General features: G+C 36.3%; 1 protein-coding gene and 1 long non-coding RNA gene across 19 annotated transcripts in view; one reads left to right on the top strand and one right to left on the bottom strand.

Annotated features, from left to right (window-relative positions):
* Nucleotides 1-18,409, bottom strand: part of NRCAM (neuronal cell adhesion molecule) — a 99,258-nt gene that overhangs the window by 53,301 nt on the left and 27,548 nt on the right. For 11 of the 18 annotated variants that reach the window (XM_085043319.1, XM_085043328.1, XM_085043294.1 and 8 more), the window contains 7 exons: nucleotides 11,708-11,896; nucleotides 9,362-9,379; nucleotides 7,268-7,373; nucleotides 3,737-3,933; nucleotides 2,700-2,822; nucleotides 2,155-2,325; nucleotides 1,648-1,704 (listed from right to left, as the gene is read on the bottom strand). In XM_085043319.1, coding sequence (XP_084899445.1) covers nucleotides 1,648-1,704; nucleotides 2,155-2,325; nucleotides 2,700-2,822; nucleotides 3,737-3,933; nucleotides 7,268-7,373; nucleotides 9,362-9,379; nucleotides 11,708-11,798 — 763 coding nt within the window. In that variant the 5' untranslated portion in view covers nucleotides 11,799-11,896. Of the gene's footprint in view, nucleotides 1-1,647; nucleotides 1,705-2,154; nucleotides 2,326-2,699; nucleotides 2,823-3,736; nucleotides 3,934-4,925; nucleotides 5,438-7,267; nucleotides 7,374-9,361; nucleotides 9,380-11,707; nucleotides 11,897-18,409 lie in introns of those variants that run through there. The other 7 variants (XM_085043337.1, XM_085043345.1, XM_085043254.1 and 4 more) reach the window with 4 other exon arrangements.
* LOC146443363 (uncharacterized) lies at nucleotides 5,874-13,460 on the top strand. The gene is made up of 2 exons (XR_014847029.1): nucleotides 5,874-6,419; nucleotides 12,752-13,460. It is a non-coding gene; the product is annotated as an uncharacterized LOC146443363 (long non-coding RNA).

Here is an 18,409-nt window from a genome sequence, read left to right as displayed (position 1 = left end):
AAAGTTATGTTAATGAGAAATATAAACCAAGGGGATAAAAGGCACAGTGTGCTTTAGAATATGTTTTAATATTTTCTTGACTATGAGAGGCGTTGTTTCAGAAATTAATCCTTGTATTTTCCTCTTACTATATATTTAACTTTAATTCAAGCTGTTCCCCAGTCTTGCAATAAAGAACCGTTGATTAACCTGTAAGCAATAACCACAGTAAACAGGCAGCTATAAATATAAGACTCATTATACTCTGATGGCTTTTGAAGTACACGGTATTTCCTATGCCTTCATGGAATTTAGAACAAGAATTTTCTGTAATTATAGTGTTTTCTGTGAATACTCTAATGTTCTCTTGTAGCAATTTTAATATATAGAATTAATTGTTCTGAAGTGCAGTAGCAGTCTGAAACATTACAGTAAATATATTGTTTTTAAAAAATGTGATTAGAAACATAATAAACTCTAAGTTTGTTAGGGTACAGGATTTACTGATAGATTAGCATAAACACTTCATTTTAACCCAGTATGTGCTGTGAATTCCTTAATAACTCGTACACAAACAACCTAAAGTTGTTGTTAGAATGGAGCAGTCTAGAGTCCAGAATGCAGCCGACAGTCACAGCAACAGCTCATCTACCCAGAGCTGGCACTGCCAAGGGCTGCTGACTCACTTGGCCAGACTATGAATATTCAGAAGAATTAGCCATGGTGGTTCTGAGTTAGGAGCCAACCCAATGGTGTTTTCCTCACTAATTGTAGCTAATATATTGGTTTGTATTCAGGTACTTATTTCTTGGTTGCTCCTCCTGAATGACATATAATTTTATGTACAGAAGTAAAATATTCTGTGCCCCTGTTTTATTTTACATTCACATAAGTTATGGTTTAATATGTGCAAAGCCCCATTTCACAAGGAAAAAGACAAAACATGGAATAAATAGCAAATATTTTCTCTGTCACACAATATCAAGTGGAGAATCTAGAATCAGTGGTGCTCCAAAGTCAGCCTTGCTAAACACACAGATATCTGTTCAGGAGGATTTAATTCAGAACATACAAAAGACCATTCAACATAGATTAAAGGAAAGACCAGCTTAAACACCAAACAAACAGAACTCATCTGACCCCTATGAAGTTATTCTACAGATAGTATTAAAGTGTTCAGATTTTCATTAATTCCAGTTTCACACTTATGAAATAAGTTAAAAATTAATGGTAAATTCAGTACATTATTAAATGTGAAGTGGATCTGTTAAGTGCTTAATTGCTGTTATTTATTATGCAGCTTATGATCTTGAATAGTCCTAGTGATAATGAACATATCAAATTACTACATAAATTGTAGGAAAAATATAAAAATGCAATACAGTACAGAAGCAATTTTTAAAACCTGCACCAGTGTGAAAGGACTCTTTTATTATAAGTGTTTGTATTTTCTATGAGCCACATGTTACCAGAACATTGAAACATTAAATATTTGAAAGGATCACACTGTGCAGTCCCACTGTAAAGTATGTATTATCACCAGCACTAATTGATACCTTTATTAGAAACTGAAAAGGGAGCAAAAGATTAGGTAGCCATGGAGGTGAAGTTAGTTAACTAAATGCTACTGTGAAACAGGGAGTATCAGTGGGGACCAGTGTAACTCACCACCATAAATATCAGTGTCACTCAAATTAGCAGCTATAGTGTCATTCAATGAATCCACTGAAATAAACAGAATATCATGAAGAAAGCATACAAGAGGGATAAATAAAAGTACTGGGAATCAAAAGGTGATGACATGGCCACGGTGAGTTAATCAAGTGATTGATTAATTTGTTTCAATAGTTACGATAATCATAATCACTTTATATTCTTGCACTGAAAAAAACGTCTGAAAACAGTTATTTTTTACACTATACTTCTATGTATGAAATTTTAAAAAACATCTTTTTGAAACACAAAGCCTCATAAAGGGAAAAATAATAGCTTTTAAAATCAATTATATATCAAGAAAACTGGAGATTATGTTTCAAGTTTATACAGTAATGTAATTTCTTATTCAGAATTAAAATGACAAAATTCCCTAGCATAACACTACTTAACTTTTGTATAGAAGTTGAGAACTCCAGATAAATACTATGTTAGTACTTAAATTGGTAATGCAATACCTACTTGAAATGACTTTTACAGATATGGGTTGTTTCTGCTGTATAGTTTGTGTATGATTAAATCTTGCATAGCAGATATAGTCCTCCCGGGTGTCTTCTGGTTGTACATTAGAAAAATAAAGATCTCCATTTAGACCTTGGGAAACTCTTTCACTCTGAGGCAGCCTTTGGAAAGCTAAGGGAAAACAAGAACACATTTATGTCAATTACAATACACACTCTATTATTATGATCTGCAGACTCTACATTCATTCAATTACTCTTGTTTGTGGCTTGGTACATATACAGATATTTCTAAGTTTCCTGATATGCTCCCTTGTCTACCCATTCTTCCCCAGTGGGTTAATCTACAACTTACATTAAGATCTCCAGCTGCTTTTGACTTCGTGCTTTTGGGCTGTATGTCTGCTTGTTTCCTCTTTTCTACAGAAATGGAAATTCACTGAATTTTAACTTACAGGGAAACTTTACCATCTGTGGTCTTGGTAAGCAATGATCTACTATATAGAGAAACTGCACAAAGTGAACTGCATAAAAAAACAAACTCACCATTATCCATCCAAAATATGATAGGTGGTGGTAAGCCAACAGGAGGTCTGCAGTGCAGTACTAGTGAATCACCTTCACGAACACGATTTGGTTCCAGTTTTTCTTTTGTCCACAAAGGTGATCCTGTAGAAAGTAATTTTGACACACACACTAAGTATGGATTGACAAAAACTCCAAAATTTAAGGGAAAATGCACAAAATATTCCAGAGAAATGGAAAGAACTGCATCCATCAGAATGTTAAGTCCCTCCACATTTGCCAAAGTTTTTATTTTTGTTCTTTTTTATGTTTGCTTGGAAGAAAAGTACAGTAATGATTTGCTTAAAGTATAATCAACTGAGTCAAATTATTTTGTCTGCTCACTAAAGGTTCTATAACAGAATCTTTCAGATTTTCAACTATAATGAAAAAAAGTGATGTGCTAAATTAGAAAAAGGGTTAGACCTTCCTGAAGCAGTATTATACACACACTCTTTAATTAAGATGTAAGAACAGCACATTTTAAGCTGAGAAGCTTGACAACTAATCTGAGATAAAACTCACAAAAAGCCATAGAAACAACCTACCATTAATTAAAATATTTTAGCTTTATCTTCTTTTTAGTCCCAATCTGTTCTGTGTTAAAGCTATGGAATAGAGTCTTCCAGATAATGAGAAATATAAGCCAAAGGGATAAAAGATACACTTTACAAAACTATGGAATACAGATTTCATAATGAGAATAAAATTTGTTGTCATCAATGATGTGCCTAAAGGATTTAAATATTTATTCTAATAATAGTGCCATGCATACAACTGAGTTTTAAACACTGTAGGTTATCCAGATGTACCAAGGTTATTAAACTTTTGTAAAAAATACTTGAGAGAACATGCAATACAGTATTAAACCTGAGTGTTAGCAAATAGACAATAACTTCTAGCATGGTCACTTGGATGACTGAATTTTTAAGACAGGAAAACAAAAAGGCAAAAAGTTCATAAGCAAACATGAAAACCAAAGTGTTTCACACTTTATGAACATGAAGACCTTTACTTACTAGAAGGCCTTATAACGATATTGTTGGAAATGGCTGCTCCTCGTTCATTCCTTGCTGTACACTGGTATACTCCCTCATATGCTTCTGCCTTCCCACCATTCATAATATTTATGACAAGAGTCCCTGAATTTGGTTTCATTGTTACCAGTGCATCTTTATCTATATCAAAATGAGTTCCATTGCGTGTCCAGGAGAAGCTAAAATAATAAAAACAAAAAGAAAAGTTTCTTCTTCAGCTGCCTTTTGTAGATTGTATGGAAAAAAAAGGAAAGAAAAACTAATTAACAAAATACATGTTATTTTTTCATTAGCAGATAAATGAGTCTTTCCTAAACTAAATTAACTAATAAAGCAATACAGCTCTTTTAATATAAGAAATCTGGTAATACTCTCAGATAAAATATTTGGCTAAACTTGTTAACAGGAGCTATTTCAAAGTCAATTCTTTTTTTAAAAAATACATTTAAAAATTCTGAGGTTAATCGTACATGGAAGCGAACTGATTTCCTTTCTGCTAAAAGTCATGCAGTAACATCTGCAAGAATTGATATTGCTAAAGCTGAATTAGCATTTCCATTATAAAACCTAGTGTTGAAAGGGTTTATAAACCTGTCTTTAAAAACTTGCTCAGGGCTGAAATGTGTCATCTCAGGCCCCAGCAGGAGACCATTTCTTTTAATTGGTTTGGTGATTTTGAAATTAAGCAAGTGAATTAAAGACTGTGGTGAATTTAATTTCTTTTCACTATTCTAATGCAAACAAACATAATTCTTTAATTGAAATTACATAGTCTGATAGCCTTTAATTAACCTAGTAAATTTATACTGGTGCTACTCAAAACAAGAGATGTTATGAAAAGTTACTAAAAATGAAGACTAATAGAACTCATAAAAATTGTAAAGAAGCATAGATTCACAGCCTACAGCTTAAACTACCATAAACATCAGTTTCTTACTTATGCACTGTTAATGGTCAGAATTATAGTTACAGAGAGCCTGACCAACACCCATGAAGTGCAGAGCGCTCACAAGTTCAAATTATGTGAACAGCAGTTTTTGTAATTGTTACATTTTGGCTTCAGAATCTTAAGCAGAAACAGTCTTTGTGCTGGTTAGAATGCTTCCTAAAGTATAAAAGTAAATGGCACTGGAAAAGCTCAAATTCTAACTGTCTCAAATTGAGTACTGACCTTCTGCAGCAGGTAGGCAGGACTGGACATGATATTTTGCACCTTATGTTGGGGAGAGAAGAGTTGGACCTGCAGCAGTGCTGCACCACACTGCAGTGTTTTTGGGAGGACTAGCATGCATAGCGAATTAAAAATGAGCCTCTTTTTTACAACTTTGCTGGTGGAGCTTCATAATGTGTGGTTTCTGTTACCAATAACATTAAGGATGCAACAAAGTGTAATGTAGCTTCAAATGAGAAGTAGAAAATATCATGCAAACCCCTGAATTTGTGCTACATGACAGTCAGAGTCCTTGCTGCTCTAGCTACAGGTAGCAGCACATCCACAAACCTTTGTGACAAGTGCCCTCACCAATAAGAAGTTATCCTGTTTTAACAACTCACACTGTGGGCTGAGAAAGTCCACCTTTGACTTCAGACCTCTGGAGCAGCTTAAGTTCCAATAAGCATTTGCAGGTTATCAAGACTGATGGACCAACTAGAACAACTACTGATACAAATTATATCATATCTTAAAAAATAAGCAAGACTAAGCGCAAGCTTAGAAAACCCATTAGAAAATTCTGTACTTAAATCCTGTCGCTTCCTCTGCAGCAGGGGAACAAAGCAAGATCCATGTTTGATGGGGAAGATGATGATAAACAGCAGAGAGCCCTGGCACATGGCTCAGGTATGTCAGTCTCAAAGACAGCACTCCTTGTCTCTCAGGTAATTCTATCCAAAAGTGTTCAAGAGAAATATCTGCAGAAGCAATGCAGTTGTCCCAAAGTGGACAATAATCATCTGATCCTCCAGGTCAACACCCAGACTCTTACCAGTGGCATTGGGCCAGCCAAATTAAAATACTAGTAAACAAAGCAGCTCTCTAGCACTTCTGTCATTAACAGAACACTAGAAAGGGCGAGAATATCCCACATAATCTCCATCTTCTCCATTCTGCTGCCTGTAGCAATGTGGGGTTTTAGGATTCCATGTGCTCTCTTTGTTTCCCTGCTCTGTATACTATTGGTTCATTTTAAAATATGCATCATGCTATACCTGAAAACCTATTGGTGTGCACCCTTTTGCTAATCTTCCCTTCCTTCTCCTGGGACTGGCTCTTAGAGAGCCAGCCCCCGCCCCCTTCCTTTCCCCTTAAAAGCCAGCGCCTGGGTCTGAGAGAGGTCTCCTGTCTGAGCTGGCGGCTCTTACCCTGTCCCTGCCTTTCCTCCCCCCTTCTCCTCCCCTGCAACCCCTCTTCCCGTTACCCCAGATAAACCTCCCTGCCAGAACAGAGATGGAGTCCAGGTTCTTTCCTTCGTCTTACCACGTTTCCTGCTAGAATTTCTGTGGTTGAAAGACTCGTGCCATGCCGCGGGACCCCGGGGGCTGCCCGCCCCAGATCCGGTGGGATTACACGGACCAGAGACCCGGTCCGGGGGGGCAGCTGGCTCCTGCCACCCTCCCGGACCCTGCTATATCAGCTGCCCAGCACAATCATGACCGTGATGCCAAGGTAACCAGCAGGAATGCAGAAAAAAACCTCATTATTCAGAAAAAATACATCTGACAAACTCTGTCTGTATCTGAATGAGCAGTTTTAGATGGACCTTGCTAGTAAGGTAACACTGCTAGAGAAGAGAGATGCACATTTCTATGTTCAGAGTCTCTGCAATCAGAAGCAGTTACTAACAATGCCAGAATGGCTACTGATGTTTCCAGTGCAGGTACTCAGCACTTTGAAATGAGTAGTTTCAAATATTTCGAGATGCTGAAAGAGGATCTTAAAATGGATGATGATCAGGAATCTCATCCATTTCTGCCAAAACCAAACTTAAGGCTATTAAACACAGCTGCTGATCAATAAAACTGATTCACACAACATAACTTCTGACAAATTGTATTTCAAGATCAGCCTCATAAAACTGAATTATGTACAAAACACTGCATTTGAATGTATTAGCATTAATCTAACTTTATTCAATGTCCATTCTTCTTAAACACTATGCCTTAACCTGGCACGTGATCCAGTTCATAGTACAGCATGCCTCCTAGAGTGTTTAATGGGCATTTACCTACCTGCTCTTGTAATAACCAAGTATTATTTTATTAGAGCTTTGAGAAGAAAAAAAATGCTACAGTTGCTTTTGTGACTCTAGAAAAGTTTAAATGTCAAGTGTGATAAGAGTCAAAATTACGCCACTACCTGGTGGCCGTGTAATTTCCAGAGGTAAGGATGCATGCATGTTTTTCCATATGCAAGCACATTCATACATATAATTGTTAGTTTACAAAAGTTACAGTATGTTCTCCTAGTTCTTCCATGCTGTTAAGCCAATAGAAGCAAAAAAAAATGCTACTAACCTAGGAGGTGGCTTTCCTTTGGCTTCACACTGTATTACAATATTCTCTCGAGGGTCAACAATGTAATCTTTTGGAGATTGCTGAGTTATCGTAGGAGGTTGTGACACTTCATTAGGAAACACAAAAAAGAGAGACGAATTCAACAATACTTTCAAAGTATCACCAAGACACTTTTGTAAGCAGAGAAAGAAAAATTGCTATTGGCAACCAAATCATTGACAGAAGAGTGGGATTAAAGTATTTTTTGTACCTGGAGGCCAAAGCTCTTTACCCTTGTAAATCAGTGTAGCTATAGAAATTTCCAGCTGAGCTACCCTGGTTTACAGTGGATGAAGATCTTGGCCAAAAAGTTAAATGAAAATATCACTTCTCTACCTCAGATTTCAACAGATTTTCACAAAACTAAAGGACATTCGAATTTTAAGTCCAATGTATTTGAAAGGAAGAGTTGCAAGACATAAATCCCCACAATTTTTTTTTTTTTACCACAGAGAAGAAAAACATATAGATTGGTTTGTGCTTCTAAACATTTTACGTATTTCCAAATTCTCTGTGGGTAAAAATCTTTCCACACATTTATTATGCTCAACATATTGAATTATTCTACAAAGCATGTTTTTAGGAGCTACTTTTCAGGAGTAAAAAATGTGTTATAAGCAAAAGACTGTTAAAAATGGTTAAAACAGTATCTAGTTTTCAAATAAAGTAAACATGTAGAAAAAGTATAGCACTGACTACCCTTAAGAAACCCAACAAAAATATAGTCAGTCTTGTGAACTGCCACAGGAGAACCAATCATTTAACATCTGTGATTTGTCAAGTACTCTAAAATAAGTAGCACAGAACAAAATTGATTCACCTGAGAAAGTAGTTGGCACCCACTTATTGTAAGTAATTTATAACCTTTTACCATTATCTATGCCCATTTTTGCATTAAAAAAATCCTGCTCCTGATATTAAGATAGTGAGCAAGGTGTCTCCATCAACATTATTCATATGTTTATAGCCTAGTGTCACTTAAAGAAACCTGTTTAATAACATGCCCATGAACATTCCTGTCTAAGTGCCATAATCACCTGTCCAGCAGTACCCTTTGCTAGTCCTTTGGGGTAATTTCTAGCCACTGGAACAAAATATTTCAATCATTAGTTAGCTGTGTTCTCATGCCTCACTCCATCCAGTTAAAATTGTGTAACTGGGATTTTTATTTTAAGTCTTCCTTACCGTTACACATTAGGTACTGCTTTGCACAGGCAGAGGTGGCTATCTGTAAAACCCTAGCCACAAGAAATGGCCATGAAAAGAAATCAGATCATGGAATTGCAACAAAATAGAGCAGCAAACAGAACAGAATAGCCCATGCAGAACTGGGTTCTGCTCCTCACTGCAGAGGGAAGGATCTTTCAAAGAGGAAGGCAACATTTTACATGATGCCTTTGTGTGTATTTCTTTAGGAGTACTTTGAAGACAGTGCTTTTTCCTCTCAGAGGCATTTCTCAGGGTCAGTACATGTCAGACGCTTACTTGGGAAAAGCAAATACTCTCTGAAAAGGACATGACTGCCCAAGCTACAGGATATTCCATCTGATGCACATCAAAGACATGAAATATCCATTCCTGTGTTATGCACTGCACTTGAAACTGATTAAATTAACCAAAAAACTAAAGCGAAGTTAGAACCCATAAAATACAAGGTCTACTTGAATATTCACTGTGGATATAAAAATATGTCCAATTCAGATATGTAAAGTAGTACAAAAGTACATATAATCCATTAATTTTTATCAAATATTTTTACTCCTGAAAGTAGTAATAAAACTCTGCACATGCTGATATTGAGTGAAGATTTTAATGTTCAATAGCACACCATCAAAATCACACAATTAATTTATTCAGAATAGCAGAATACTGGTTTAAGTACAGTAGTATTTTCTGAACACTGCATGCACAAAACATCTAGATACAGCAAACCAAATTATCAACAAAACATCAGAATCACACATTTTTGGACCACAAAATTCAATTTCAAATTGCACCACAATCAGTATTAATTTTCAGCAGCACACAGCCTATTTTTAGTGAAGAGTAACTTACATTCTTCTAGAAGTTTTGCTTTTATTCCCACATCAGAATCAGCAGTTGAATGGACAAATGGAGATTAAAGAGAAATATTTGTTAGTGAAAAGAAAATTAGCAATTTTGAGAGGGAAGATAAGTATCTCTGACAAGCACATTGGTCACCATTAAAAAGAAAATATTTAAAACATTTAGCACTGCAACCCATGCAGCAATGTCTGAAATTCCAGGCACAATTTCTGTTGTTCAGATATTACTACATTTATCTCAAAGTTCATGGTATGAGAAACTTTTCTGAAGAATTGACTTTTTAAGGGCGACCATGTTATGTGATTTTGGCCTTGCAAGGACATAAAACACTAATACTGAGGAGACAGCAGCAAATCAGAATTAATGGAGTGCACTACCCTCATGCTGCAGTCAAAGTCAATCCACCCATGTGATCACATGGAAGAACAAAGAGAATTTTAGCTTCAGGCTAAAATTACTCTTGTAAAGACAAAAGCACCTAATTCTACTCAACAGACTTGCACCTCTTTTTGGCTTGAAAAATGACTAAACAAAAATCATCTCAGCTGTCACATGTTTCTGGCTTTCTTCCAATGTTTTGCATAAACATGTCTCTTTAGCAATAAGTCAAATGTCCTTGGGTCCCCCTACATTTTCAGTCATTCCTTGCCTGCTTTGAGGAGACACTGACTAGGAACTAATGAACTTGCTATGAATAGGAACTTCTAAGCAGATTGAAAAGTAAATCAAGTATGTTCTCACCACCAGGTCTCTGTGGTGGGTATTTAGGGAAGACCCTCAGATAATGTAAGTCCTCCCCTTGTGGTGCTCTCCCAGAGCCCATTCTCATCACTATCTATGAAAGCAATATCATCATTACAGATGTGATTTCTGGCTAAAAATTCAAGTATGTGACTTTACCAGACCTCACTAAGTTATTAAACATGAAGCAGTGGGGAATTAAATTCTCAGTAGAGAATTAAAATGGTACATCTAAGAGGCCTGTTCAGTTTTGTCTATTGATGTATTTCTGGTAAATTTTACCCAAAGTCTTTTTCTATAGGTAAAGATATTAGAGAGGTGCAGAATTTATATTAGTTCCTAAAATGCAAGATAGGTTTAAAATACTATTTACAGCCTGCAAAGATGTTGAAAGAGAAGAATTAAGTTTTGAAAATAACACATTCATTCATCAAACTTTCAAAGGCCTCTTTAAGCCATAGCTTATTGTTCTAAAGGCATATACAACACAAGTTTGATGTGATTCAGATATATTGATCTTGTTACAGAAATACAGGTCATTGGTTTCATAGGCTTGCAAAATGCATGGGAAAAAAAAATAACCACCAAAGCACTTGCAATGTATGTCAATGATGATTAAAGGAAAACATGCATTTCTGGAAGGCAGAAAGGTATCAAAAACACAGGGGTAAAGAAAACCATGCAGATTAGAATTACAGGCAAATTTACTGATGTATTAATCCATCAATTTAACACCAATCCTAATGTTCTCTTCCCTGGTAAATAGTTTAACAAATGAATAGTCACTGAGAGGTGCAACATGGTTCACTGAATTCTGAAAATGTGACCATGCTTATCTTAGAAAGAAAATATCAACCTGAAGCATGAGTAATTTAATAAAATTAGCTTTTAAGAATTTAAAATGCGGCAGCTACCATTGCTTCCTTTTCAGCATGGAGTGCTACCTTCAAGGTTCCCCACTAACAGAGTCTTATATTAGACAAGAACTTTAGATCTTGGGATTTCCCCTCCTCCAGATGTTTCCTCATGTGTTAATGCTGAAGTTCCCTGCTCAGCATGTTTTTACATATTTTTAACTTATATTTAAGTACTTAGCCTTAACTAACCTTCTGAATCAAAAAATAAGAGGATTTGAGTGCCTGAATTTTAGGTATTTTAATTTTTACTAGCTCTCATATCAGCTCCTGGGAACCTCTTCTCTGAAGGTAAGGGTGATTGTTTACAGCAACTAGGAATTGTCCTGGGGTTTTCAGCAAATTATCAATGTGATCTTAATTTCACAAAGACTTAGCATTTAGCTGGCTTCTCTGCCTTTCTTCATTTTGATCAAACAAAGCCACACTAAAGTGTAAGTAGAATTCTGTGAGAATTCCATGTCAAACCTTCTCAAGTGAACAATCTAATTCATTTTATATGCACAGGTTTTGAAAATTTTCAGTAAATAACTGTAAATATCCATAATCACAGTGTCCTGTTTGAAGTGACCAAACACACTCCATGTTTAGCTCCATGTTGGTGTTATCTTCAGCTTCCTACACAAATTATTTAACTGATCTTCATTATTCTGCACTTATTTAGCAGGTTAATACTTACAGTCAAGAGGTACATCCAGTGCAGAAATAATTTGGCACAGAAAGAGGACCAGGGAAGTTTTGCTTGTAGATATGCTCATCTTTTTTGTCATTTTTTTAGGTTGTACTGAGTAAATCACACTTGAAGAATGAAGTTCAGTTTCATAAGACTAGAAAGCTTGCAATAGTTATGTAGGTATAGACAAGAAACCTGGTAAATAAAAAGAAGAAAAAAGAATGATATGCAAATACAACGGAGAGTTAAAGGATCATATACATCTTAAAAATACTATGAAATACAAGCAGTCTAAATATTATATCCAAGGATAACAGTTACACCATGTGTTCTGTTGAAATCCAAGAAATGCACAAGTTCTTAGGATGCCTAGATCATAACACATTGCTAAAGAAGCTTACTGAACAACTCCTATAACCTTATCGAAAGGAAATCCAAATGCCTCTCCTAAGAAGTATAAAGCATCAGTCAGTCCATCTAGCTAAAAGAGAGTATATACTAAAGATAATAGTCCTCTTCACTATTTAGTGGATTAAAGCTCTGAATGCCCACCTAGTCTCTCCTTCAAGCACCCTGCACCATTCTTGGAAAGAGTTCTTTTAGGCATCTATTCCAACATGTCAAGCCATGAATTAGCTAAGTAAACTGTGGAATCTTTCTGCAGCTTTGAGTTAGATATCCCAGTGTCTACCCACTTTGGAATTCTTTCTAATAAGACAGCTGTGGACTGAATACAGAAGACTTCCTGAAGGTGCTGAGGTGCTCCTGTATGCACTGTACCTAGGCTCCTATTCCTGGATTTCTGACTCCTCTCAAAACAGATAACATCAAAATACTTTGTCATTTCTAGCCTGAAACCAAAATCTAATTAACTGTCAGCATATTCTCAAGTTCCCTTCTCCTCCTTTCATATGTGACGAAGTGTCGGAAATGAAATCTAAGGGAAATCTGTTCTTTGAAATGTGCTAGATTTCCCCCCTCAGCCAAGCATGAGAGATCACATTAGCTGCACAGAATGATTCTGCCTCCCTCCTTATTTTTTGCATGCAGAACCAAGCTCTAACTGAGAAGAATGTTGAAGGAGTGAAAACTAGCTGCCTTCAAGCCCCATCAGCATCACCAGTGACCTACAAAGAGCTCTGCAGCCTTGGAAATCCAAATGGTGCTTACACAATGCATTCTCACTAAATGGACATTCACTGAGAAAAGTACTTCCCAGATGCCAGACAGATCAGAAAGTTCACAGTGATCATCATTAATTTACCTTCAAGAGAAAACTTCCTCAGCTCTGGCTACAGATATGAAACACAGTGCTATCCAGTCCACAAGGAGTTCAAGTTGCAAAGAAGAAGCTGCTTTACAAATGTTAAATAAAGAGTTGTTTGTGCTTCCTGAAGGTAATTAAATCAGTCTATGCTAAGAATTTCCCTCAATTTTCACATTACAGAAGAAATTATGCCTCTTAATTGCTGCTGTAAATAATCTTTCTCTCTGTATAGTCCTCTGAGCAGAGACTGGAATTGGAAACTAGAAGTGAGGTGTGGAGCTCAACCTCTCATTATAACCTAGGACATCAAACCTCCTGATTCTTACTGTCACTATCTGTAACACAAATTTTTGTTTCAAAATCAAAATATTAGTAGTTTAAAGTTCTGGATATGTACTACTTGGAGCTGCTGGGAACTGCTGACTGGGGCATCATGGGGGGGCAAATTGCTTGTTCACATTCCAAACTATCTCTAGGACTGTGTATTGTAATGTAATAACAAATTATTTGTTACAGCAAATTAGAAAAATTTAAAAATGCATCAGAAGACAGAGCACTGTTGTTCTAGCCTTTGCATAATTACTTATACAAACTGGAACTGCACAAGCAGACAAGGTGTCATGCTAACCTCCAAAATACTCAGAAAGTGGTTAAGACACATAGCAGGAAAGCATGAAAAATACTCAGACTTTCCTAGAAAAATAAACAGAATTTCCCTACTTTTTAAATGAGCACCCTAAATTGCTGGGAGTTGAGCTGGGGAAGGGGAAAAGTGTTTTCTCCATCCCATTTTTGGCACATATAGTTTACTACGCTCCTGCTGCAGTGAGCAAGGGGAAGAAGACCTTCTGTTGAGAGTGCCTGAGAGCACTCCAGCACATTTCCTGCAATGAAGTGCTCTCCAGAAAAGCTGATTTTATTCCATCAACTACAGCTGTCTGCTCCTCTCCAGTTAAACTAGGTTCTCACACACTCCTGAACTTATGTCATCTCCTCGTTACAGTATTACTGCAATTATCAAGGTGCCCTCTCTGTGCAATGACCCAGGATTTGCAGGATTCTCTTTGAAGTATTGCACAAGTGAACCTTGATTTTATTGTTTCTTCTCCATGCAACATTTCAGGTCTCCTAGGTCTCCTTATGAAACCCTGAAAAGATGTTGCTTATTCATTTTATTGTCTTTTTCTTTCAACATGTAAAATGAGTATTGCAGTGATTTAAGAGTATTTTAAAATTAAATTGCATTTGCTTTGAACAAGTACAAATGAATACACAAGGAGTGGTAAATCAGGCAGGTGCAATTAAAGTGATTGGGAAAGTAATACCCTTGAGAAATTGTCTCATATTGTCTACTTCTGCTACTGCAATGTTCCACTAGAGTACCTATTGAACCTGCTACTAGGATGTTTGGATATAATATGGGAATTCAACCTCAGAGAGGCAATGTGCCCAAAGGGTTCGCAACAGAACACTACTGGATATGATTTTAGGTTTGTCAGCACAACTGGGTGCTCTTGCTGAATATATTCAAGATTAAATCTGGCATAATTTAGTATGAATACAACAGCTGCTATGTAGAACTAAACATTGCTTTGACATAACATTATCTGCTACAAAATAAGGCCAGGCCTCTAAGCGCAGATCAATGTAAAGGCTTCAATTGCAACACTTGAAATATTTATACAGCAGATTGCCTTTTCCTCCAGATAATTTATTTAAGATCTCTTGTAACTCAGACATTTTGTCCTACCCTTTGCATATGAAAACACATATATTGTGACAGTTTGTTCAGGAGCTTACTCACCAATTTGCACAGAATAAGATTTTCTCTACCTACATACCTCCTTTGTACTTAATAAAATGTCTTCTGTGATTCTTGTTGACATGCTGATTGTGACTGAAAACATGGACTAAAGGTTAAAACCATGGTGTACCAAAGAGGAGTCAAGGTAAATTATAATGCATAAGCAAAGTGCAGTAGTATTTGATCACAAAGTATAATTTCAAAAGGCAGAGGTTTTATGTATGTATGACAAGAGAACCAGGATCAAGTAAAAGACAGCCACCTCTTTTTAGCTTTAAAAAAACCCAACTACTTTTTACAAATGAGCCACAGAAAGCCACATCTAGAAGAATGAAAGCACCAGTGAGCCTGAGGTAGACTATAAGCGAGAAGCACAAAACACAGTTTTTTCCCAGTGATCTCTTCACTGGGACCATTTGGCTACAAACAGCAAAACCCAATATTTCACAAACTCTGAAGGAGCTACCAAAACCAGCATGTATAAGGAAGGAATCATTTGGGAAGCAGAATTCAAGACTCCTTTATGTAAATCAAACGGGAGAAGGATCTCCTTGATTTTAAGAACTCAAGAGCAAATGAATCACAGAATTGTTGAGGTTGGAAAAGACCTTTAAGATCATCGAGTCCAACTGTCAGCCCAGCACTGCCAAGTCCACCATTTAACTATGCTTCTGCATGCCACAGCTACAAGGGTTTTAAATATCTGCAGGGATGAAGACTCAGCCACTTGCCTGGGAAGCCTGTTCCAGTGCTTGATAATTGTTTCAGTAAATAAATTTTTCCTAATATTTAATCTAAACCTTCCCTGGTGCAATTTGAGACTGTTCCCTCCTGTCATTTCGCTTACTGCTTTGGAGAAGACATTGGTACATCATGGGTTACATCCTTCCCCTCTGAAGGAGTCTCCATACTGCCTACTCAGTCTGATACTGCATGAATCATGTCCAGACAGTGTAGGAGAATTATAATTGGGTCAGGTCAATATCTGCCAAAGAGGGTGTTAACAACTGAACACTATCCATGACTGCAGAGCAAACTCCCACGCAATACAGAGTATTTGTTACTATACTATACCAGTAATGAATAATACTAATTTCTTATTAGGATATTAATACAGACAGACAACTCTCAATGGACATTTCAAAGCTGAGTCAATTTAGGCTCCAGTTGACAGAGGGGACACATCTTTCCTCCAGCTGTCTTCAACATAAGCATACGGCATCTTTAATTTCCTTGTAAGTGCTGCTGCAATATTTCTTTATTGGGATGTAAGAGTGTAAGGAAGCATATTTACTGAAATCAGCCTAGTGTAAAGTTAGACAGTATTTTCTAAATGTAATATTGTTTCACAGAGATTTGATGCATCACTGATTATGCATTTCTACTCATAGAAAATTATGTTATTTTTAAGACAAAAAGGTCACTATGAACACGAATGGAAACCAAGGTCAATGTAAGAAATGTAAAAGGGTTATTAAATTGAAAGACAGAACAACTGGAATATTTCATACACATTAGGAGAAAAAAACATTCTCTTCTATATAGACATGATTGAATAAATGGGGAATAAGTTAGACACTGGAGATTAGAAGAAAATTATTACTTAGCAAAAAACTTCCTCTGCTTCATCTAATACCAGTTTTTTTTTCTCACCATGAGAGACACTTAGAATACAGGAAAAATAAACAGCTTACAAGGAAATCTGTTTCAAAGTGGTCTTATAATCACCGAAACACAAAAAGCAATTTCAAATTATGCAAATGTATTTAACAATTTATACATTAAAAAAAAGTGTTGAACATTATAATCAAAAAGCACAAAGCGCTTGCTTTTGAGGACAACTGCAATACCCTTAACACTTAATGGAAGATATTTACAGGGTTTATGGGTTTTCCACAACTATGGTAACTATGCAAGTATCAATAAGATGATTTAAAATATTTTTAAACAAATGGTTTTGAATTTCACACTTCTTTTTTCTCTTATCTGGCATTTGCAACAATAGGTCACATAAAAAAGAACTATTTAATTTTAAATCTTTCAAATAGAAACAGATAACAATGCACTTAGTGTTGTACTACCTAAGCAGCACAGACAATGCAGTAATAGAAACAACAGTGTTATTCAGATATTGCCTTTATTCTAACTATTTTTATGGAGGTAGCATGACATAATAAACTAAACACCCAAGTATGTGTCGACAGGTCTGAGTAGAATTCAACATTCTGCTCTTGAATAATCTTGTAGTCATTTGAGCTTCCACTGGTTTGCTTTCCCCACCCATCTCTTACCTATCAAATGTGAGTTATCCAAGTTATGGTCTATTTCCAGGTAGCTGGTCTTAATCTGCTTACCACAGGACACATAGCTCTAGAGTGTCTGAATAGAGGTGTACATAAAATGAAATAATTTTTAAAACTTTCTGAAAGCACACAAGTTAGAACTATTTCTCATCCTCTAGAACCCTGGAAAACACCACACTGCTTTCCTCCAAGTTTTTGTCACAATCTACCATAAATCTCTCCTTTAAAGTCATCAGAGAATACTAAATCATCTTCTGTGACCTCCTGGTTGTGAAGCTTAAGCCCATTGCTTTGGATTTGGCTACACTGTACATGTTACAGAGACTTTCATTTAAAGAGAACTGGATGAAAAATAAACCATGCAGACAGAACTCCTGAATTCAATAAGATTTCCTCAGTGCTAATTCAGATGCTTCAGGTACTTGTTAGTACTAGCTGGTTGTATGCACTTAGCCATTTTCAAGCTATTTTAACAAAAGCAGATGGCCTTGTGTGCCACACTGTAAATGTTCTCAGCAGTTCTATATACAGCAAAAAATCATCAGCCTGGTCACCCTCCTGAACTGCCACTGCACTCAGCATTACTGTTTTGGCTCTGAGATTGTACTTAAGCATTCATAGTGGTCTCCTTCCTTTCCACAATCCAGACACAATTTACAGTCTCTCTGTTCTCACTCTCTATTTTCCACTATGGGAAAGCCACTTAATCCTTGAAACTTCTTTATTGACAATCCTATATTAAGACCTGCCAGCTGGTTTGTTATTCATCAAAGTCTGGTCTGTTTTGTTATGTAGTTCAAATAATGTTCTTATTAATTGGTTTCACATGGCAATAAGTCAAATGCTCTTCAAAGTCTTTTACACTGACACCATCATCTTACCAAACCTGTAATTTTATCAGATATTAAAACACTAAAATCAAGTTTTTGTCAGTCATTTCTTTTACAAGCCCTACTTTCCATACAACTCTGTTGAGCAGAATCAATTTTACTGAAGGCCTTTAATTCCCCATCAGCTGAGTCCCCAATCAGCTTTTTCCATATGTTCACTCTGATTTATATCAGGCTATATTTACTCTGCTCAATCTGCTTGTCTATTCTGAATCTGGGCAGAACACCAGTTTTCTTCCAGTCTTAATGAACATATTAAAAAGGAAAACCTATGAACCAGAAATCTCCCCCACTCACTCCTCTGGAACTCACAGGTAGACCCATCACACCTAAACTTGCTGAATTACATAAAATTATATATCTTCAACACATATTATTCAATATTCATTCTACTAATGGTTACAATGACTGCAGGAGCTCTCCATCCTAATATGATGCATCATA

The sequence above is a fragment of the Lichenostomus cassidix genome, chromosome 1Aa (genome assembly GCF_008360975.1).
Source record: "Lichenostomus cassidix isolate B80296 chromosome 1Aa, HeHo_3.0, whole genome shotgun sequence".
NCBI classification, from domain to species: Eukaryota; Metazoa; Chordata; class Aves; order Passeriformes; family Meliphagidae; genus Lichenostomus; species Lichenostomus cassidix.
The sequence above is the reverse complement of the archived record's forward strand: the minus strand, read 5'-3'. Positions and strand labels throughout refer to the sequence as shown.